A 23,437-nucleotide genomic window follows, 5' to 3' on the forward strand; every position below is an offset into this window, starting at 1 on the left:
GATCGTCAAGAACACATAGGTTTCAAATCATTGTCATTCCCTAAGTTTATCCGGATAACATTTTCCGATTGAATTGAATCCCAATGGAAACAAGCCATAGGCTTTCTTGGGTCTTTAGCAGACCTTGTATTGAACTGAACTTTCATGTACTTTTTCCTGCAAACTTTTAATAAATTATTCAATCAATCATTTAATCAATCAATCAACATCACTTCATAGTTTATTGTGGTCAATATTGTGGTAGACTGTAGCATTACTTCCTGTTTTACTGGGGTTATAAAAACGAGGTGTGATTGCCTGTAAAATCCCCTTGTCATTCATCATCATCATCATCATCACCTTTATCTATACACGGAAATACAGTTGAGGGCAAGCCCTCATTTTCAATGTAGCCGAGGTTACAATACATAAAATACAGTCAAAAACAATACATCAAACACAACATTATAAATCAGGATAAATTACAAAGGAACTTAAAGGACCACTTCACCACTTTTCAACTTCTCTTCCTATAATTGATCCTAACTAATGTTCATGATAAAATACCACCATTTTTTCCTACTCAGTCTGTGTCTCATAGGAGGGCTGTGGGCAGTTCAGTTCAGTTCATCGGTGGTGAATCCAAGCTAATAGAAACGGCAGGTTTCTTTTCCTGAAAAGTTGCAATGCAAAAGTTGAAGCCATCGTTCTCACGATAATACAAATCTAAATATATTTTAAAACAAATCTTGTTTAAAATAAAAATCTGCCTAATGATGATGTCACTGGTGGACGTGTGTCCGAACTGCCCAAAGCCCTCCTATGAGAGACAGACTGAGTAGGAGAAAATTGTGGTGTTTTATCATGAACATTAGTGAGGACCAATTATATGAAGAGATGTTGAAAAGTGGTGAAGTGGTCCTTTAATGCAGATCATTAATCACCATATGAGAGCCACAGATTGTCTGATAAGAAGAAACAAAATCTCAACTTTGATAATGCTTTTAAAATTCTCCAAAAAAGCACAACTAGAAAACAATGGTTGAGAATTCATCAGAGAGCGGAAGTTTAAATTGACACCATGCACCTTGAGAATGACTTACTGCGAGCTACTAATAAACTCAAGCAAGTTTGGCATATTTGCCAAAATTCATTGAGCAGTAGGCCTACGGTCATATGGGAAAAGACTGAACAGCATTGACATGCAACTCATGCACACAGTCAAAGACTCTGTTCACACTGCAAGTCCAAATCAGATGTTTGGCCTATCCAGATTGGAATCACATTGGTTTTATCAAGTCTGGGGGAAAGAAGAAGAAGAAAAACACATGGAAACTGATTTTTGCTAATTAGATTTGAACCACATTCCTAGGTGGGTTTGAAATTCAATTCAAATCTGATTTATAAAGAAAGATGTGTCTCAGTCTGGACAATGAAGCCTGATTTATGCCTGTCGATCGGCTATCGTCTGCAAGCAACACTGTCCTTATTGGTAATATAACATGAACAAAATCACTGTGATCCTGCTACAGGAACTTAACGTATACTACGTCAGGTCAGTTCCATTGATCCGCGCCGGAACACAATCAATTGATTGATCATGAAAATAAACATTCTCTGAAAATGGACAGCAAATGCTTTTGAGATTTTCAAGCGGGCTCTGATCCAGAAAAGGTTAATGTTGTAGTAGTGCATGCTGCACACATAGCCTGTACGTGTGATTCAGCCCCATTAGAGTCGGGTCTGACATATCTGTGTTTCATTGGCTGTTGGCAGATTGAATTTTCTTCTTTGCAATGATTCTGTTTTTGGGTGCATCTTTTGGAACTCTACAGCGATCTCCAGGGCAGTCCGATTCTTGGTCTCTGGAACATTGAACCACACAAATAACCCAGAGAGGAAGCAGAAACACAGGAATATGAGAAAGCAAAAGTAGTCCAGGTGCTCCTGAAAAACAAGGCAGACATGGAATAAATTCAGTATAATGAGGAAACATAAGCAGCACAATGTGTGGGTAATGACAACTTGATGAATTGATTGTGACCTGATTATAGTTTAGCATTTTTCATAGTCCTAATCCAAGATTTCTTTAGCTTTAAAAATATATATGTTGGGGTTTACAGCCAGGAAACAGAGAGAGAGAACTTATAGGAAACAGACTAGAGAGAGAGAGAGTCTGGGAGTGAGGGTGACATGTAGAAAAATCATTGGGCTTGGGAATTAAACCTGCAACTCGCTAGAGTCTACAGTTGGGTGCCACCGATATTGTCCCTTATCATTTGACCCATTTAGGCCTGACCTCAAAATCCTTCTAAATCCTCCAGTTTTCTGAAATAAATATTTTCACGATTTTTCAAAAATAGCAGATCTACAAGCTCATAGCGCGAGTGGCGCGCTACGAGCTTGTAGATCTGCTATTTTTCAATAGCTAAATTATAACATAATGTTTAAAACACCAAAAGGGGTTTTGCGCAGATCACGCAAACCTCGATGGCCTCCAACTGTATATGTGAGTCTAATTAAGTCAACGTAGATTCTCCATATCGTTGCTGTCGGGCAGAAACCATATTGTATCTCAATCTTTCAACTTTCCTTTCATAAATTAATGCCCTTCTTCACTCTTCTTACAAGAGTGTCACAACCTGTCGAGGTGGCGTATTGTGAGCTTCTATAACGGCTATTTTCACTATTTTCAAATGTTTTTAAAATGGTAATAAACTAGAAAAGTGTGCACCTCGGAGCACATGGTCTCCGCCAGGCCAGGTTGCCAACCCAGGGCCAGCACATTTTGGAAGGCAAAGTACTTTTGGAATGGGATCTGAAAAATAGTAGCAAATGTGTGTTTTGAATAAAATGTAATCTATAGCCTCTATGGAGAGTGAGAATCCAAGGTGGGTGCAACGTTTCACAGCAATCGGGAAGCACCATAGATGACGGGGAAACACCCTAGGAAGCACCATAAGAGAGAGAGGGAAGCGCCTTAGGAAGCAAGCACCATAGTGGAGATTCTTCCTTGGCCTGCCCTACTGGGAGTGTGCGTTCAAGGTTTCTCATCTGTTGATTGCTCCAGCAGTGCTTGTGGCATTTTGTGCCACAAGCAGAGCCATTTGGAATGGAATATGAGATATCTGACAGATACATCTTGATGACATGAGTCATGACTACAGAGATATGGTACCATTTTGCGTGAGGTGTGGAGGAGAAAAAAAAGCAACATGGCGGAAAACTGGTCAAAATTGGTGTGGCTTATTTGGAGGTAATTTTGATTGTATGACATACTGTTAAAGACTAAAGAGTTATCGACCAAAACATGAATATGCCTGTTTATATATTTATATAAACAGGCATTATATTTTTGTGTGGCTTTTTTGCCTTTATTGATAGGTTACAGTAGCTTGACAGGAAAGGGTGAGAGAGACGGGGGAAAGACATGTAGCAAGGGTCGTCGGGCTCGGGACGCGAACCCGCGACGCGCTGTCAGGCTGGATTACCGGCCGAGGTGCCTGGACCGCTCAGCCCAGGCCTTTGAAGGCAATCTTAACCAATCAGGATGGAATACAGACACTTCAACCCTATATACATTTCGGCCATTTGAAAATAGCAGATCTACAAGCTCACACTGTGTCGCATTGTGAGCTTGTAGATCGGCTATTTTCAAAAGATTTTTTAACTTGTGAAATGGGACATTCTGCGATATGGGTACTTTTACTTTTAGTACTTTAAGTACATTTTGATGCAGATACTTTTGTACATTTACAGAGCGGCAGGCTTCTCTTCCGGGTTTTTAGACTACAGGTGGTGGATGGAAATTAAGCTCCACCCTCCGGCATTCTGCCGAGTGGGTTTTTGGCCGTGCATGGAATCCCAAGTGTGTTTACACCCAGAGCGTTTTCTCACCACTATCAGGGGGAAGAGCATCCCCAACAGAAACAGGCCTATCCAGTTCAGGGTGCAGGCAATGGTGTATCCTGCAGATTTGAACGACTGGGTGAAGATTTCCCCTGGAAGCGGGGCTGTCACCCCAGCTTAGAAGATCCAAGAGAAAAAGGCATGTCAATAGGTGATAAGATATTCACGAAATTCCCCCGTCAGGTGAAAAGAAGCAGCTTGGACTCCTCATGCATAGAAGGAGGCATGAGGTCAGTCTGCTACCCCCCCCCAGAGGAAGTGTAGCACCCAGCATTACATTAGATAATTGACACTGGGTGAAATAAATGGGTTGCAAAAATCATGGGATAAGAATTATTTAAATAAAATCACACCCGTGTGAACTGAGTGGTGTAAGGTCTGTCTGACGTAATGAAATCATGTCTGACGTAATGAAATCACACCCGGGTGTGATTTCATTACCTGGCTTTGAGCATGGTTGCTATGTTCACCCTGTTCACCCGGGTGTGATTTCATTACGTCATTACAACAGGGTGAACATAGCAACCATGCTCATTTTTTCTGCACAAAAAAGCCAGTTGTAGGAGTGGTTTACACCACTCAAAAAACAAGAAAATTGGTAAAGAATAAAGATATTTAAAATATTTCCCCAACATTTCAAATCATAAAAAAAATAAAAAGCGGATCTATTGTCACTATTTGTCATGTACAACAATATGTACGTAGTAGGGATGTGCCGATGTGACATTTTGGCCGATATCGATGTCCGTTATAATTAATTGCTGTTATGGCCGATAACCGATATTATCAATGTCGATGTGATCTCATTCTGTATCATTTCAAAAAAGAAAAATTTGTCCAGTCTGAAAAATACAGGTAACAGGGTATCTGCACTGCAGGCTTAGGCAAGTCAGATTTAACTTTAATACCTTATATTTAATATTGTGAGCTTGTAGATCTGTTCAAGCTGTTACTTTGGGCTTGTTTATCTGTAAAGACAATCGGACCGATTAATCCAAAAACAACTAGGATCGGCCGATACCGATGTGTTTGCAGATTAAATCTCCCATCAATAGTACGTAGGACTTGAGTGGTTGATAAAATGTGAAAGTTTCACAATATGTAGTGAGTATAGTAGGTATAGAGTATAGTGATTATAGTAGGTCACAAACGTACCAGGTCCACTGGAGAAGAAGAAGATAAAGATGAAGATGAGAGCCAGGCTACAGTATGGCATCCATGTGACCTGACCCTGGAGCAAACATTGAACATGATAATAAGACAACATTTGATTCTGTCAATATGACAAAGTCAGTTACTTAATACAGTGGTTCCCAAAGTGGGGTCCGGGGACCCCCAGGGGTCCTTGAAGGAGTTCCAGGGGGGTCCCCAGCTAAATGATAGTTTGGAATCAAATGGACCCTTATATGGGTCTGTAACTCTGAGAGTGTACACATGTGTACATTTGTACACTCTCATAGTTAAAGGAGCATTCAGTGATTTGGGTGATATGGAAAACCCCCCGGTCCGCCCCGGTAACAAGATGTGCACATGCACGCACTACAGTGGGGGACACACACGACAGGCCAACAGCATGCACACAAAGGCCCGCACCCGCTCGATCATGATTGGCGGAAGGCCCCTCTCTATCCTGATTGGATGAAGGCTGGGCCACCTATAGCCAAAAACGAAACCTAAGGTTTTTTTGGGGATGGTCAGATCGGATCGAATCGATAGCTCTCTCTCGTTAGCATCATAGTGTGAAGTGGGACAGTGGCCATTTTGAAGATGGGCGTGCATCCACTTGCACTCTATATGTGCTGCTTTCAATGGCCTGTATCTCCAAATCGGCGCAATGAATGCCGTTTCTGGTGAAAACAAGGTTTTTCAACGGCCGACAGCAGGCGCTGTGATACTCACTGTCGGGTTTTTTCTGCACCGAGTGAGAGAACAACAACTGGTCAAGACACCACACACAGCATTACGTCATCGTAACAGGATATTTGGCTCTTCAAAATAAGGGTTGAAAGGGGAAAAACCTTGGCAATGCGCGATAAATGGATTAATTAATCCTGGCGGTCATATGCAGATCATGCGGTGTGGTGGGAGTTTACCTGCAGGTAGAGTGTGATGGTGAGGAGGCCGAGGGCGATAGCCATGCATATGTATCCCCTGAAAAGGAGCACCTTCTTCCCAGTGCTCTCAATAACTATGAACTGCAAGAAGGACAAAAGAAAGAAGACATGTAACCAGTTCCAGTGGGTGCATGAAAAAGCTTACGCAATTGTTTTACTTAAGTAAAAGTATATAAATACTGCAATGTAGATGTACTCCGTTACAAGTAGAAGTCCCTTATTCAAAATGTACTCAAGTAAAAGTACAAAAGTATCGGCGTCAAAATGTACTTAAAGTACATATAGTAAAATATTTCACTTTCAAAAAAACTTTTGGTCATCTCATCATCTACTCAGTCTTATGTGAACACCACAGACAGTTTTTAAGTTGCTCGATTCAGTATTTAGATATTTGATATTCATTTTAGCTGCCCCGCCCCCTTCCTATAACCCATTATAACTACAATTTTTGATTGAGACTACACATTTTGGCTGTAGTGGAGTAGAAGTAAAAGTACTGAAAATTGCATATACTCAAGTAAAGTACAAATACTTCAAAACTGTAGCCTACAGTACAGTAAGTACAGTACTTAAATACATGTACTTTAGTTACTTTCCACCACTGCAGTTCTCAAACATGTCACCGAAAATGTTAATGGGTAATGAAGTCAGTGAACCACATGGGGGTGCTGCTAGCATAATGTAGGCTATATAGGTTCACCAGGAATTTATTTAGGAGAATATAATTCCCCATAGATTAAACTCCAAATGTAGGATAATTTATAGACAGTTATGCCTTTAGGATTGATTTTAAAATTATTTTACTTGTTTATAAAGCTCTCAATGGTCTCTCACCTTCCTACCTACATGACCTACCTAAATATTTCCCAAACCCCCTCAGGTCTTCCACTGCTGGCCTGCTCGCTGTGCCTAAAAAATGGCAACTAAAAAACACGGTGAAGCAGCTTTCTGCTTCTACGGGCCGACGGCCTGGAACAAACTCCCACTGTACCTTCGACAGGCAGCCTCTGTAGACAAGACCAAGACCTACTTCTACACTCTTGCTTTTAATTGATCTTTTAAATTCCTTGTTATTCATGTCCTCACTGTATTGCATTACTGCTATTATTTTAATGTTTTATGCCTTGCTTTTATTTTTTATTTTTTATCAATTGCTCTGTAAAGCACTTTGAGCTGCATTTCATGTCATGAAAGGTGTATATGTGTTTCAAATAAAGTTTTATTATTATTATTATTGATAAAGTGTTATGAGAATGTGGTAGAATTGGGACTTACACAGGCTATAGAGGTAGTGAGCTCACATAGCCCCATTCCTAATGCAGCATAACGCAGCTGGTGAGTTTGGATTCCAGCAGCACGGAACACCTCAAATGAATAAAAGTACACCTGAAGAGGACATTCAATAAATGGTAAATGGTGCATTTATATAGCGCCTTTATCCAAGGCACTTTACATAGATTGTGCATTACATTCACCCATTCACACACACATTCACACACTGATGGCAGCAGACACCATGCAAGGCACCAACCAGCACATCAGGAGCAATTAGGGGTTCAGTGTCTTGCTCAAGGACACTTCGACACTAACTCTGGGGGAGCCCGGGTTTGAACTGGCAACCTTGCGGTTTCCATCTGGTCACTCTACCCCTGAGCCACCGCCGCCCCATGTAATACATTAAGTTACATGGTTACATATTACATTCTATAATATTACATGACACACATATCGCATCACACAATATGTTCTTTTATTAGACTAAATGCAACTGCAACCACCGCACCACCACCCCTCAAAATAATGGTCCATTTCACTTGAAGACTTTATAATTACGTTGTGTTCTTTTTTTTATCATATCATTTATTTTATATGGTAGTGTGAATAGTGAATTGGTTTGTGAGCAGCTGTGTTGGTCAAGGGGCTTTAATGTCTAATAATTCTTAATTGAATAAGTATGATTAAGCATTAAACAGCTTAAATTACTCCATTATCCCCATACATTCCCTTCCATTAATACTGAGGATTAAGGCATTAAGGCTCTAAATTATTTGAATGAAAAGTGCATGTTAATTAATTTCTTTGGCTCTGCTCTTTGGCTCTGTTCCATTTAGTGTGCAGTGGTTCTCAAAGGTTTTTTAATTTCAAGGACCTCATAACTCTGAGAGTGTACAAATGGAACCAAATGGACCCATATAGGTCCATTTGGTTCCATTTGTACACTCTCAGAGTTACACACCCGTACGGGGACATTTGGAACACACTCAAGGACACTTTGAGACCCACTGGTGTAGCAGTGTTTCCAGTGAGCCAAACAGGCACAATAGCAGCACCCTGAGGCCTCACTCAGACCTTTACTGCATTGCTGTATGCTTGTTGGATGAATGTTGTGTAGTGTCATGGCCGCCCAAATGCATTTCCAATGGGAGTCACATGGTTTGACACAACATTTGTGTTGTATGAGGGGGAGGGGCGCAGTCGAAACACAGCCGAAAGCCATACAACAGCTTGTAGTCCAAAATGTGGACTACAAACCATGTGACTTCCATTGGAAATGCATTGGGGCGGCCATGACACTACACAACATTCATCCAACAAGCATACAGCAATGCAGTAAAGGTCTGAGTGAGGCCTGACTCTGTTTGACCAGTCTGGAGCAACAGAGCCTTCATTAGTATCATCTGTAACACCTGTGGAAGGAAGTAGGGAAGCAGCCCAGAAGTAGGAAGAGTTAATCTGTGTGCATATTTATAGCCCATTGAATTTGCTTTGTAGGCCACCATGACTGACTGACTCACAGCGTTGATGCCACAGAGCTGAAGTGTGGTGAAGCACACCAGGATGGTAAGCAGCTGCCAGCGTATGGATGGGTTACAGATCAGCTCCATCACCGTGTGGTTGCGAACCCCCTGCAACGCCACATGCTCCTCAAACATCTCCTCCACCTCCACGCTGTAGTCCTTGTTGCCCCATAGCCTCCTAAGAGCTGGGGGGGGGGAGTAGACCAGTGGTCACCAACATGTCCGTACATGGACAAATGTGTCCGTGGCAAAGACTTGGTCATGTCTGTGGGAAATTCTAGATTTTTACACACCATTATAATGTTCTTATTTTGATCATAACACCCACTTTACTGAATGTCAAGTCTCCAAGGTTTATGGCACATTAGGAGTCCACTCGTACTAGCGGTTCTCAAATGTTTTATTTAAGTAAGCTAGGGTCCATTTGGTTCCATTTGAACATTCTCAGAGTTACAGACCTCTAATGGTCATTCAGGGCTATCTATTTATGTGTTTCTGGTCGTGTCCACTCATTTTGTATGTCCGTGGCAAAAATGGAATTTTTACAAAAATGTCCACCACAAGCCAACATGGCGATGACCCCTGGGGGCTACAAATGACATTGCATTTTTGCAGTGGTGCAAAATGTACTCCCTTTTGGTTTTTAACTGACATAAAAGTATCAATACACTGCAATGTTACAATGTACACTGTTACAAGTAAAAGTTCGGAATTCTAAATTTACTTGAGTGAAAGTACAAAAGTATTGGTATCAAAATGTACTTAAAGTACCAAAAGTGAAAGTAGCCTATACATTATTATGCAGAATAATGTCCCATTTCACAAGTTTTCAAATGTCTAACATGTCTAAACATCTTTGGAAAATACGAGCTCACAACGCGTCGCAAGCTTGTAGATCCGCTATGTTCAAATGGCTGAATCGGGTTGAAGTGGTTCATGTATGCTTCGTAATAGTATTAAAATTTTAAAGTAACTATTAATTACTTTTCAAATAATTGTAGTGGAGTAAATAGTACAATATTTGCCTCTGAGATGTAATGGACTAGAATGTACAAGTATTGAAAATTGGAAATAGTAAAGTAAAAGTACCTCAAAGTTGTACTTTTAAGTACAGTACTTGTACTTGTGTAGTTACTTTACACCACTGCATTTCTGGGCATAGAGGAGGAAGGACAAGGAACACAGACCTCTGGTTGAATCAAACTGTGTTTGCTTTGTCAACATAAGTGCACTGTGGTTCTCATAGTGTGATCCTGCGATGCGTGCGTGCGTGCGTGCGTGCGTGCGTGCGTGCGCGTGCGTGCGTGCGTGCGTGCGTGCGTGCGTGCGTGCGTGCGTGCGTGCGCGTGCGTGCGCAGCACTCTTGAAAACAAAGTATTGCATTGTAGGTTTGAGCTGACAGGACGTTTTTGATGCCAATCAATCAAGTAACCTTAATTCCAAGTGGCAGCCAGATACCCCTGGTCATCCGGTCAGCTATTATACTGGCATTACATGGTGCAGAGAGAGACTGACTTGTATTTGAATAACAAGTTCTCTTTACAAAATAGGTCAAACCTTTCTCACAACCCTGGCGGTCTCCCCTGCCCAGCAGCAGGTATTTGGGGGACTCTGGCAGGAAGGGCAGGGTGAGGAGCTGGAGCACCGCGGTGAAGCCACCGAAACCGAGCAGCCACGGCCACCTGTCCTGTGTCCCCAGCAGCTCACTGCAAGAACACCATGCAGCGTCATCACTTATTATCATCTTAATCATCATAGAACAGGTACAGGTGTGCTGCCCCAGTGCTACAATGTGGCCACCTACAGTATACAGTGCACGCACACACGCACACACGCACGCACGCACGCACGTGACACACACACACACACACACACACACACACACACACACACACACACACACACACACACACACATTTGAATACTTTTATTTGGATCTACAACAAACATAGCAAACAGTAGCATAACAGATCTCGAGACCACACCATATGCAGTATGATCACCGATTAACTCACAGTAATATGAAATGCACACACACACACACACACACACACACACACACACACACACACACACACACAGAGAGAGAGAGAGAGCCTTTCTTGGGTGTCGTTCAGGAATTTTGCAGTTCTAAACTAGTGTCAGAAATTAAGATGATTATTTTGTTGACTTTTCCATTTACTCAATGCTTTTGACCACATAATGTAGGCTTTGCGGTATGATGATGAAACATTTCCTATCTGTGGGAGACAACATTAGCTATCTGTTTTAAAGAAGAAAAAAAACTTTAGGTAAAATAAAAAAGATCATATTTCAACTGGGACTGAATCCATCACACATTCTGGGGTCACATGTCAGCTGACACTTGAACCCAATGCCACCTGACTCATTCAAAGACACTGGACGGTATCTATGACGCCGGAAGCCTCACCTGATCCCTAACAGCTGTCCACAGAACTTCCCCATGGAGACAAAGGTAGCAATACTGACACCCACCATGCCTCGCAGCCTCTTGGGGGCGCATTCCACCAGGTACAGGCTGTGCATAGTCAGACTCACTCCTAGGGGAGACAACATAGTGTCATACATTATGGGACCCATCCATAATCAATAACCAGTTGACTAATGACCTATATGGAGACTAAGCAATATAATAGCCACATGTTTAAATGGAAATCGATTGTCTGTAAAGGCGGCCGGGCCTAGGAGTGATGGAGCAGCAGCCATCCATGTGGACATAAAGGAAAACATAAGCAGTAATGAGTTTTCCCTTGGGTCTACCTACCTGCATTGATGCCACAGAGGAAGCGACCAACCATGATCATCTCAAAGGACGTGGCTGCTTTGCTCAGCATTAACAAAACGGCTCCGCTAATGGCCACAAGATTGTTCAGCAACATGCATTGCTTTCTGGCAGGTGCAAAGGAGTGTAAAGGACAAACTGGTGATGAGAGGCAAAACATACGTTTCTAAATGTATTAGAAAATAATTAATAACTAAAAGTGATGCGCAGGTTTCCCTAAGCAGTTGAGACGAATAACAGTCTAAGTCCAACATTTATACTGACACCTCCACGGAAAGGCCTATAGCTGTCTTGACCCCTAATCCATCATTTATACATTATGGATAATTAGTGTGGACTTAGACTGTTATTCGTCTCAACTGCTCTGCTGACGACCATACCATAGTCCTTCAAAGAAATACACTACTAAATGTACTCACCTGCCATAGTTTGCTGACAGTGAACCAGCACACAGGGACCCCACTAGTCCCCCAATGCAGTAGATTGAGACAAGGAAGGACCAAATGATAGAGATATGCCACGTCTCTAAGGCGAGCCCATATCGCTGCATGCATGTTATGTTCACCAGCTCCTTTATAAACTACAAAAGAAGTCTTGCCATCAATTACATAATCATTGGTGGATTCTTTGAAACCGTAGGTCGCAGATTACTATGAAAACCTGCAAAACATGTCAGTCTGTCCGTCAGTCCGTCCGTCCGTCACGCCTCCATCCATATATGGTTGTCAGTCTGTCACGCCTCGTGACACTTCACGCTGCCATATATGGCCGTCAGTCCATCACGCCTCGTGACACACTCCATATATGAAGATCACGAAACTGACCTCATCAAACCCTGGATAGCCATACATGGAGAAGACTGTATCATCACATGCATATGTGGAGCCGGCCAGCAACTCTACCTCTGACCTCAAACCCTTAACTAAAACTTCTAAAAGTAATCAAATTATGTGTTTTAACTTGAATGTTGTACTTACAGAAGAAGGTGAAGTCATTACAGATATATGAAAGCCATACTGGAATGTCCCTCCGATGCCACAGATGAAAATGGCAGCAATTATGACAGGGCACTGTAACTGTGAAAATGAACCATAAGTGCAAAATATGTATATATATTCGTTGCTGTCCGGAGGAAACCGCATAACTCCATTTTGAGGTTTTAGATTTTTTTCCCATAAATCAGTGCTATTGAACACTCTTTACGTCTGTGTGTTGTTTCGAAAATATTGAACCAATGGAGTAAAGTAGTAAAAAGCGCTTGGGACAAAACTTCTTAACTCTATTGGACCCCCAAACTGTCTGCTAAACTCCACCACCTCCAGGGCCGGATCTACCATATGGGCACTTTGGGCACGTGCCCAGGGGCCCATGGGCACCAGGGGCCCCTTAAAAAATGTTTTTATTTTATTTTTTTTAGCTCCACTGGAATTTTCCCTGCTAATCCAAATGAAATAAATGGTGTCTAAAAAGATTAGTGTTTTATTGTTAGTGAGAAGGCAGCTGAAAAGTGCAAGTTTGTGTAAAACAGCAACAATGCGCTAGATTGGCTGTTGTTCAAGGTGGGTGGGCCCACTGGGCTGTGTGAGGTCAGGTTATTGGCTGTTGTTCAAGGTGGGTGGGCCCACTGGGCTGTGTGAGGGTGGAGTTAGGAGGTTGTTGGCCTTCTGATGACGTCACTCTGATCAGTTTGCCATATTAGGGACTGCAACAGCCACCGGCCCTTTGATTGGCCACAATGTTTATGATGTTTCCACCACTGAACCAATATAAGTGCCAGTGCACACAATAGGATGCCATTAATTCACAGAGAAGCATTTGAGGAATTGTCTTTGATCCCCGGAGGAGCTGTTTGTGAGAAATGTTCTGCTGGACGCTGCATCTGAACAGAGGACCTAATGAACACAGACAGGCTGCTGTTGCCGTGGGAGACAAAGTCTACTCATTTCGAGGGTGCTGTGATGTCAACAAGGATCAGATTGGTGTTCACGTCTTCAACACAGTGGCTTTATGCTGGACGGAGTTGACCCCAGAGACTACTGGAAGAGGAGAATGTCAACTTGAAGTTCCATCCAATCGGTGGGGACACACAGCTGTGATGATAGATTATATCGTCTACATCTGGGGGGGTTATAATTGCGACACAGAAAGGCACTGTAATGTTCTTTATGCATTTGATGTGGACACCCACAGATGGTTCAAGACCAAGGTTTCTGGAACTGTTCCAGAGGCGAGGAGCAACCACTCAGCCTGTGTCTTGGGGACGGTCATGTTTATCCATGGAGGATGGACTTGGGATGGACTTGGGACTGGAGAGTATAATTACATGTACAAGATGGACACTACCACAATGGTCTGGTCTTTAATTAACAGCAGAGGCACTACACCTCCACTCCACTCTGCCACCATCATTGGGACAAGGATGTTTGTATTTGGGGGAGGATCCACCAACGGGCTCAGAGTGTTTGACACAGAGACCAACCTCTGGCTGAGAACACCTTCTGCACAGCTTCTTCCTGAAGAACGCAGGTGTCATTCAGCCTTTACCTACAATGGAGATCTGTACATATTTGGTGGTCACAATGGGAACCAGAACTTCACTGATCTGTGGAAATTCAGTCCAGAGACCCTCTGGAAGAAAGTTGAGCCCAGAGGGAATGGCCCATGTTCAACATATAAGATGTGCTGTTGCATGGTGGGAGATCGCATCATCCTCTTTGGATCATTGGACAGACCTGATGAACTGCATGTCTTGGACTTAAATCCTAGTCTTAAGACGTTGTGCAAACTAGCGGTTATTCAGCACAATCTGAAGCAGTCTGGACTCCCACACAACATCAGGTGGGAACTGGCAGCCATGACTAACAGCAGCAAAAGGAAGTAGGAAATACTGTTCCTGAAGAAACAGGGTGGGCTCGAGGAGCTATAAGAACAGCAGACAATGGATATCCAAGCTAATTCATGCCTCTGGACTTTAATTAACACCAGAGGCACTCCACCTCCTGCTTCATCACACCACTCTGCCAACAACATCCTCAGAGTGTTTGACACAGAGACCAACCTCTGGCTGAGAACACCTTCTGCACAGCTTCTTCCAGAAGAACGCTGGGAGCATTCAGCCTTTACCTACAATGGAGAGCTGTACATATTTGGTGGTCGCAAAGGGTACCAGAACTTTACTGATCTGGAAATTCAGTCCAGAGACCCTCTGGAAGAAAGTTGAGCCCAGAGGGAAAGGCCCATGTTCAACACATAGGTTGGTTAGCCGATTTGCTTGTCTACATATAAGGGCCGTATCTACCATATGGGCACTTTGGGCACGTGCCCAGGGGCCCATGGGCACCAGGGGCCCCTCAACATTTTTTAATTTTGTTTTAGCTCCACTGGAATTTTCCCTGCTAATTCAAATGAAATAAATTGTGTCTAAAAAGACGCGTCAGGTGGTTAGACAAAATTTTTTAAAAACACTGAAATACACACTGGAACTGGCAAATTCTCTTACCCATTTGCCTACTATGTGGGTCAAATTAAAATAATGTGTTTGTTACTGCCTGGCTGTCACTCTGGGGAAATACGCGCACGCACAAAGATTTACGCATGCATGTGAAGGGGGGCCCTTCAAGCTTCAGTGCCCAGGGGCCCTCAGAGGTGTTAATCCGGCCCTGACCACCTCTCTCCTTCTCAAACTGTCTGCTAAAGCAGCTAACTCCACCACCTCTCTCCTTCTCAAACTGTCTGCTAAAACAGCTAACTCCACCGCACCTCTCTCCTTCTCATGCAAGTAATTGACAATATCTAAAGTCACAACACCAACTTTGATCGTTTAAAAAATATAAGGTTTTCTTCATTTCCTTAAAAATGTATATTTCTCATTTCCTGAACAATGAACATTTTGAGAGTTATGAGGTTTCCTCCAGACAGCAGAGATGTACAGTATGAATCACATTTTATATCTCATCCAAATAGGTTCTTCTGTTTACTGATTAACAGCTCAGATAATTGTAGACTATAGGGCAAGTAGGACATTTTTGGGGATTTTAAAGTAATAACATGTTAAACCGTGTAAAATTGACCTAAACTACACAGTTTATTTAAAACATGCCGATTAGCATTACATTTCTAAATGCTTCTGGTGATGTTTCTTACGTTTCATAGACCTATAAAACACACATTTCAAATTCTAGGAGATTATCAGACACTCACACATTAATCACTAATACGAATAACAGTATAGCTCCATTAACTAACCATTTAAATGATGTCTTACCAGAAGTGCCAGGGCCTGTGACATTGCGATGTGGTGATGTTGGTCCACACTCAGCTCCAGAAAAGATAATTCAAATGTCTAACTAGTTCGGTTGAAAAATAACTCTGTACTGAAATTATTTACTTTGTGCCAAGGCTCAAGCAGGGGTGTAGTGGAGTAAACGCCATTTACCCACCTTTTAAATGTTGTATTATTAACTTTTAGGTTTGGATTCAGGGACAAACCTGAAAGGGGAGCAATGGAACTAAAACATGACTTTATAGCAGCTGGTCTCAGCAGCCGTCATCTTGCAGGCGCCTTCTTTGTCTCCATATAGGACTGTTCCCTGTTCCCTGTTCCTGCTTTTTGTTATAGTTATTCTATTTATGTGACTCATAGGAATAGACTATGTGACAACCCAGGTATAGTCACCGGAGAGACGGGTGACAGCCGGAATGTAGACGGCACCCGGGTGAGCACAAGGTGTCCTCCGTGAGGAGGAAGCCCAAAAACCCTCGGTGAGGCCTTTAGGAGGGCTACTCAAGCCTCAAGCGGAGCCTGCAGCACCACCTTGCTCCTCAGGTGGAGTCCGCGGAACCATTGCGGCTTAGGAATCCACCCCTCCTGAATGAAGTGTCTGGTGCTGGGACTCTGGTGCAACGCACAGGTCCTGGCTGCACCTGGTAAGAGCAGGAGTGGACCTGGTGAGACGTAAGATGGGCCTGGACAGGAGTCAACCCACAGAGCCTATAGTCCTTCCATGCGCCAGAAGCGTACCTCCCAGCCCTGGCAGAGTAGTTCTGGAGTAGTTCCAACGGATTGTGTGGCCAACTCCCAGGTAAAAACAGGTAAAAACACTGAATTTTGGCATATCAAACATTTAATACTTTCCAGTAATTAGATAGGTGGGGAGTGGAATTGTGACAGTTGCCATTGCCATAAAGTCAATCCCAGGTTAAAAAATCACACCCGTGTGAACTGAGTGGTGTAAGGTCTTATATAGCCTGTCTGACGTAATGAAATCATGTCTGACGTAATGAAATCACACCCGGGTGAACAGGGTGAACATAGCAACCATGCAAATTTTTTCTGCACTAACAAAGCCAGTTGTAGGAGTGGTTTACACCACTCAAAAACAACAACAAACAGAAAAAAAGATTTAGATAGGCCCTTAAAGATGAACTCATGTAGCACTGCCCCTTTAAGGGTATTGCATAAAAGGGGTGACCAGGTTTGAGGCCTCATTGGAAAGAAGACATGTAAAAATTCTATTAGAGTTCTTAAGGGAAACAGGAGTGTTTGACAGGATATAGTTTAGTTAAGGGTGTGTGAGAGAAAGGATGTGTGTGTGTGTGTGTGTGTGTGTGTGTGTGTGTGTGTGTGTGTGTGTGTGTGTGTGTGTGTGTGTGTGTGTGTGTGTAATGCACCATAAACTGGTTGCCAACTGCCGTAAAACAAAAAGAAGAAGAAGAAGAGGCCTCGTCTTTGGCCAGAAGCCTGATTTGAGTGTTTGTTGGGGACCTGGAGGCACGAGGTGTACTAGCCTGGCTAATAAGCCAGACTCAAATCACATTGTCGTGTGGTATTTGAGTCTGGAGATGCTGTGTATGGATCTTGTTTCCCGGGGGGCGGGTTCAAACATTTTCTCTTTGACGCAATTGGTTAGAGCTACTGTCAGTCAAAGGTCTCAAGCATTGAACGTCACTGTACCAAAGCCCGCCCATATTGCATACCGTGTCCCGATTGGCCACACCAGTTCTCTGGTGTAAGAAATGGGCGTACAATTGAGCCTCTCCAGACCGTAATCCGCCGGCAGGCAATTTTTTTTTGCCAACGGCTGATTCGGTCTGGCTTATTAGCCAGGCTAGAGGTGTACAGCCTACTTGGTAAGAAAACCTCAAACAAATGTTGATCAGGGCAGCACCTACTATAGTGACATGGTAGCTATTTGTAGTGTATTTGACACTGGGCTTTATCAGAGTGTTTGTTGGGCCATTATGCCATAGTGGACATAAGCATATACTGGGTCATTAACTAATATCACATATACTTTATTTGCTTGCCTATTTAGTATTTATATTGTTTTGATTTGTTTTATTTGCTGTGTATAGTTTTTGAGGGTCCAGTAGGCCCTGAACTTCACCCTATATCACCTGCCCTTGGGCTCAGTCCTCCTTTTCTGTATTTCAATCAATCAATCAATCAATCAATCAATCAATCAATCAATCAGATTTTATTGTCACTTCGACAATATACACAGGGCATACAGGGGAGCAAAATGCTGTTCTCCACAACTCATGATGTTAAAAACAATTGACACATTAAAAAGAGGCAAAGCCTTTTAAAAAAATCTTTAAAATAAAGTTCTTGAACCAGCAAGTGGCGGTGTGCAGGTCTCTCCTCCTTCCTCACAATAGGGGACAGTGGAATTGTGACAGTTTATCCTGTTATAAAGTCACTACCAGGTCAAAAACACTGCTTGAAATAGACACACATGCTTTTCTGGGGTATAAATAATCACTTCATGACCATAGGTGAGACTAGGAACGAAGAGACAGAGAGCTTTGCCTTCTGGCGACTGCATACCGCACCTGCCACAGTACATCCCCTGGACATTATACACTAGTCTTTGGTATGATCCAGCCGGGGGATTTAACCACAAACTCCCAGCCTAGGGCGGACATTCTAATCACAAATCTACTGAGCTTTCGAAGGTTGCAGTTCATACTCCAGTTTGAGGTGCAGCTTATCACCGCGGTGTAGTTTTTTAAGGGTTAGAAAACTACATTACGTCATTCGCCGCGGTGATCAGCTATCACAGTGGTTTTTAATGTCAGACCTTTCACTCTGGAGCTATCACCCTGTTCACTGATTGGTCTAGAAGTTGGGTAGGCGGTTTTGCAGGCACGGGGGTTTCGCATCTAAACCAGAGGGAGACGGGGTCAATGCTTAAGGACATCAACGCGAGTATGATGGCCTCGGCTCGTTATGAAGGTGACGGTGATAGGTGAAGGTGATAACTTATCACCTATAACTGGAGTATGTATGAGCCTTTAGGGTCACCTGTGGGAATTATAGCAACAAAAAATAAACGACGGACAAATAGTCAATACTTATCTTGAAACAAAATCATTACTGTGGCTGTTATCACCCTAATTTAGCTTAAAGCTGAGAAAAATAAACAAGAATGACTCATCAGTCATGACTGCCAGCTGCAGCAAGCTCTCGTTTATTTATGAACATCTATGTTCAATTTGTGTGCTGGCTCATGTTGCAGCGTTCATCTGCTGCGTTCAGAGTATATCCAGGGTTTTATGGGTAAGTCTTCAAAGGCAGCCAATCATGAAAAGTCTCCACTATACGGTCGCTACTAGAGGTACTAGCAAATGTAGTCCAGGTGCTTTTTAAGCACCTGGAAAAAAGAAAAAGGTTCCTCTCACTTCCCTGCCTCTTGGTCATGCCTTCATCAGAAACACTAACCTGACTCCGCCAGATGGGGCAGCAGAGAGTACACTGGGTTCCCCCCTCCTGCTCCCATCTGGGAACTCTCAGGCAGTCTTGATGCCCGGCCACTAAACGGCCTGGCCAATCAGCAGCAGCTTCTAGCAGCTTCTTGCAGCAGCTTCTAGCTTCTAGCTGCTGCTGATTGGCCAGGCCGTTTTGTGGCCTGCAATGCACTGAGAATCTTGGCCATGTGGTGGCGGCAGTGCAGTGAATTCACATTCTTCTTTAGCATGTGTCCCTTCTTTGACCAACACAGCATACAAGCTTGCAGAACAGGCTTGAATCCCGGTTGCCAGTGGTCAGAACATTCCTGGCATTGGATCCTGGGAAGTTTGAGTCATGCCAAGTACATAAGGTCCTCTAGTCGACTGTGAGGCATGGCAACACTTGATTACCATGAATAATGGATGACTCACAGGTTCACTTTACAAGGACCTTTTCAGGCTGAGTCAAACACAGAATATCTTGTTATTGGAGTGTGAATTGGAGGCTGGGCACAGTGGGCAGTGTAATTTAAAAGGCTGAGAGACTTTTACAAGTTCCCCTTTATTTCTGTCGGAAGCACTTAGCTCACTGCTCATGTTTACAGCATATAGCAATGAATGCAGGTGGGTGATATCTGAAACCGTGTAAACTATTGCAGTGGTCCTCAAACATTTTCATGTCAAGGACCCTAATATTATTATGTATTGCATTATTTGGCTGCGTTTTGAAAGAAAAAAATATATTTTTTTTGTGCCACGGAACACCAGAAGAGAATAAAATAAAAGAATTGTGTTCTCAGTTTTGTTTATTCAGGATTTCAGGGCATATACATTAAATAATGACATACTTACATTTTATGTGAAACACCCATATACAGTAGGACATAACAAAAGACAATAATGTATCGACATATACTATACTATGTCTGTAGTTACAGGACAAGAGGTACATACAAAAATATGCAGATTAGTATGCCAGCATCAAAATTAAGAACTTGTATAATTCTACTCCAGCAAGGAGGGAACTGCATACCCTGAATCAAGTTATGAAACAAACAAACATGAATAATAGTAGGCTCAATATCCCACATAATACTCATCCCACAAAGCAAAACATATAATGAAAATAAATTATACACAAATACTGTAGTTTCTCATAATAAACATACTAAAAACAACCCAGCTGCGTCAGATCATGTCTTGATACGCTCAAATTCAGGCTTATACTCAATCAATCTGGAACAGCATGGAAATGTTAAGTTATTGTTTTCCAGTGCAAATCTCCAACTCTTGTAGCCACTTGGGTACCTAGATGATGCCACTGGGGCATCTAGGTACATTGGGGGGAAAGTTTGACAGTCCAAAGCTTGATGAAAATACTACTTCAGCAGGTCTGTAAACCATCTGCTGGCCCTTCAAACTAGGCATTGGTATGCTCATCGTCAGAATCATGAGTCTGATAGACTAGGAAAGCATGCATGAAATACAAACCCAGAATAGAGCGTGAACTCCTCCCATACAAGCCTTTTCAGTATTACAAATGACAAGTAACAAATGAACCAGCAGAACAGCAGTATATATCATTCTGGTCAGGGAAATAAACTGGTAACCTGGAGGTCAAACTCACAGGTGGGGGAGTGCTGTCATGCCCTTGAGCGAGGTTCTTAAACAAGATTGCTTCAGTAAATCTCCATCTCTGCACAAATGGCTCACATGTCAAGAGTGAGGCAGCTATAAACACCCTCTGGATTGGGGTATATCAGGGATACAGGATTACAGGATTTGGATCGGGATCTATCAAACGATCTCGCCTTTTCTTAAAGTATTTTCATTTGCTGTATGTCTTATGATATGTATGTACTGTATCATACAGTGACCGGGAAAAAAAATACTTAATAATAGTTACTCCACTGCGCCCTCTACCGATATTGCCAAGAGAAAACCCTCATACAGAATGTTTTTCCTCCGGTGAAATAAAATCCATTTCTGGCCAAAAAGTACCTTTTATACGTGTGGTGGGGGGCTCAGAGTGCTTCCACTAAGGAAAGTAGGCTTTCTAATGACACAACCCGCCTTTGTTTTGGTAAGAAACAAAAACGTTATTTTCATTTACGCTAAAGACTGGTAAATAACTGGTCTGCATTTATGCGAGCCCTGGAAGTCATCGGTAACATAGCTCTAAATGCAACTGCATTAGAGCTATGGACCAGAGCTACTCGTGGCTTTGGGATAAATGTTTGGTGTGGTAATACCACAGAGACACACAATAGTAACATTAACTAGTTATTTACTTTATTCACCTTTATTCATTGATCAACATCTTTTATGATTTATCATTGATGGAGAGCGATTAATTTAGGCCCTTTTCATTTTATATGTGCATGATTTATATGGAATAGAAGGCAGCATGCACGACTCCATCTCGTCTCACTCACTTTAATCATTTTACCAGGTGCACGGTCAGAAACGACATTTTAAACAGAAGAAATGATTTATATGGCACATACACTCAAGGAACATCATGGGAGCAGTACGTGTCACAAGAGGGATGACTGCCTGTCCCAACAACACTGCAAAGTCACCTTGGTTGTCAAGTCACAGTACAGGATAAATCTTGTATTTTAGGAAGCATTGTGGAGGGCAAGATGCATCTGCTGTAAATGTTGTTCACTGAATGCTAACTGGGCACCTCATTATTCATGACTGATTACACATTGGTAATTGTAAACCGGGGGATGGTTTCTGTTCATGTTCTGGTTACAATTCTACAAGGAAGTAAACCGGTGTGCATTTTCACATGACCTGAAGGAGACAACAGGTCGAAACGCTGTCTGTACCTTATACATGCTTTGGTGTGCGGGCTCTACCGTTTTGAACTGAAGCCTCTTTATAGCCAAGCACCCACCGGTCGACATGCGTTACCTAAGTTCCTTTTTTGGTTACAATTCTCCCCAGAAATGACGTGCAGTTCTCCCCAAAAATAACAAAACAGGACCAGTATACTCTCAAGTTCCAACAATTTACAATTTACAATTTAGGCATTTAGCAGACGCTCTTAATCCAGAGCGATTTACATTAAGCAATAACAAAAGCATGGCATACATCACATATATAAAAAGTAGTTATCATGAATCATGCGTAAACTAAGAACGTAACAGTGGAGTATCTGAAACTATGCATACTATACTATATAATATATTATACATGTGTACTATAAAGTGCTATGACTACATGAAGTGCAATTCTAGAGCTGTCTACGTAACAAGCTATAAGTCTGTTTAAAATACTATCTAAGTCTACATAATGTGCTATCTAAGGGGCTAGGCTAGGGCAAGTGCTACGGGCCATGGTGGAGTCTGAAGAGGTGGGTTTTCAGACTACGGCGGAAGATTGGGAGTGAGGCTGCAGTTCTGACTGTGATGGGAAGTGCATTCCATAGTTTTGGAGCCAGAAGGGAGAAGAGTTTGGGACGTGTGAAGCGTTGTCCCGGCGTTTTTAGTGAAGGTACCTCCAGCTTCCCTGCGTTGGCTGATCTGAGTTCCCTGCAGTTACCTGGTTGACACTATACAGGCAAGACAATCAGTCGAAATCGTAATGGAAGTCACTCAGTCAGGATGCTGTGACACCATCCTCAACATTTTCTGCTTCCCACCCCACATTCTGCCCACAACAGACTGTGCTCTTTCACCTGTCCTCCACCCTCCTGACAGTCATCAAACAATGCGGTGACCAGCATTTGCCCCCAGACCTCTTGTCAGTGGAGAAGAGAAGGTACTGTATGATTATATATTCAGCTGCACGTGGAAGCCTTATGGCTACTTTTTTAGTAATTTATACTTCATCATACCATACCATATCATACATCTGAGTCATTCACAAAAATCTGATTTTCACCTGAAAAACATTATTTTCAGTGAGCGACACAGTTCTACAGTATAAATTAATTCATCATTTGTTGCCAACTTGCCCTGGTGCTCACTTTAAAACAACCAAAGTAGCCAACTTTTACTGTTGCAAAACGTCAACCATCACTCCTCATTCCAGGAAGGATAAGGTCACATTCACAGAAGATGTCAATGAAGTCAAGCCCCGTCATTCACAAT

The 23,437-nt window shown here is 42.5% G+C and overlaps 1 protein-coding gene across 1 annotated transcript; it reads right to left on the minus strand.

Annotated features, from left to right (window-relative positions):
• Positions 1 to 1,710: 1,710 nt before the first annotated feature.
• Positions 1,711 to 15,891, minus strand: slc2a11l (solute carrier family 2 member 11, like; the record flags this gene model as incomplete). Its single annotated transcript, XM_079523906.1, has 12 exons — positions 1,711 to 1,926; positions 3,877 to 4,004; positions 5,044 to 5,119; positions 5,982 to 6,083; positions 7,278 to 7,388; positions 8,798 to 8,985; positions 10,358 to 10,506; positions 11,232 to 11,361; positions 11,586 to 11,710; positions 12,023 to 12,183; positions 12,581 to 12,679; positions 15,868 to 15,891. The coding sequence occupies 12 exons, from the start codon at positions 15,889 to 15,891 to the stop codon at positions 1,711 to 1,713; spliced, it is 1,509 nt and encodes a 502-aa protein (XP_079380032.1).
• Between the last annotated feature and the right edge of the window lie 7,546 nt (positions 15,892 to 23,437).

This window comes from Electrona antarctica (genome assembly GCF_951216825.1).
Source record: "Electrona antarctica genome assembly, chromosome: 16".
Taxonomy (NCBI): Eukaryota; Metazoa; Chordata; class Actinopteri; order Myctophiformes; family Myctophidae; genus Electrona; species Electrona antarctica.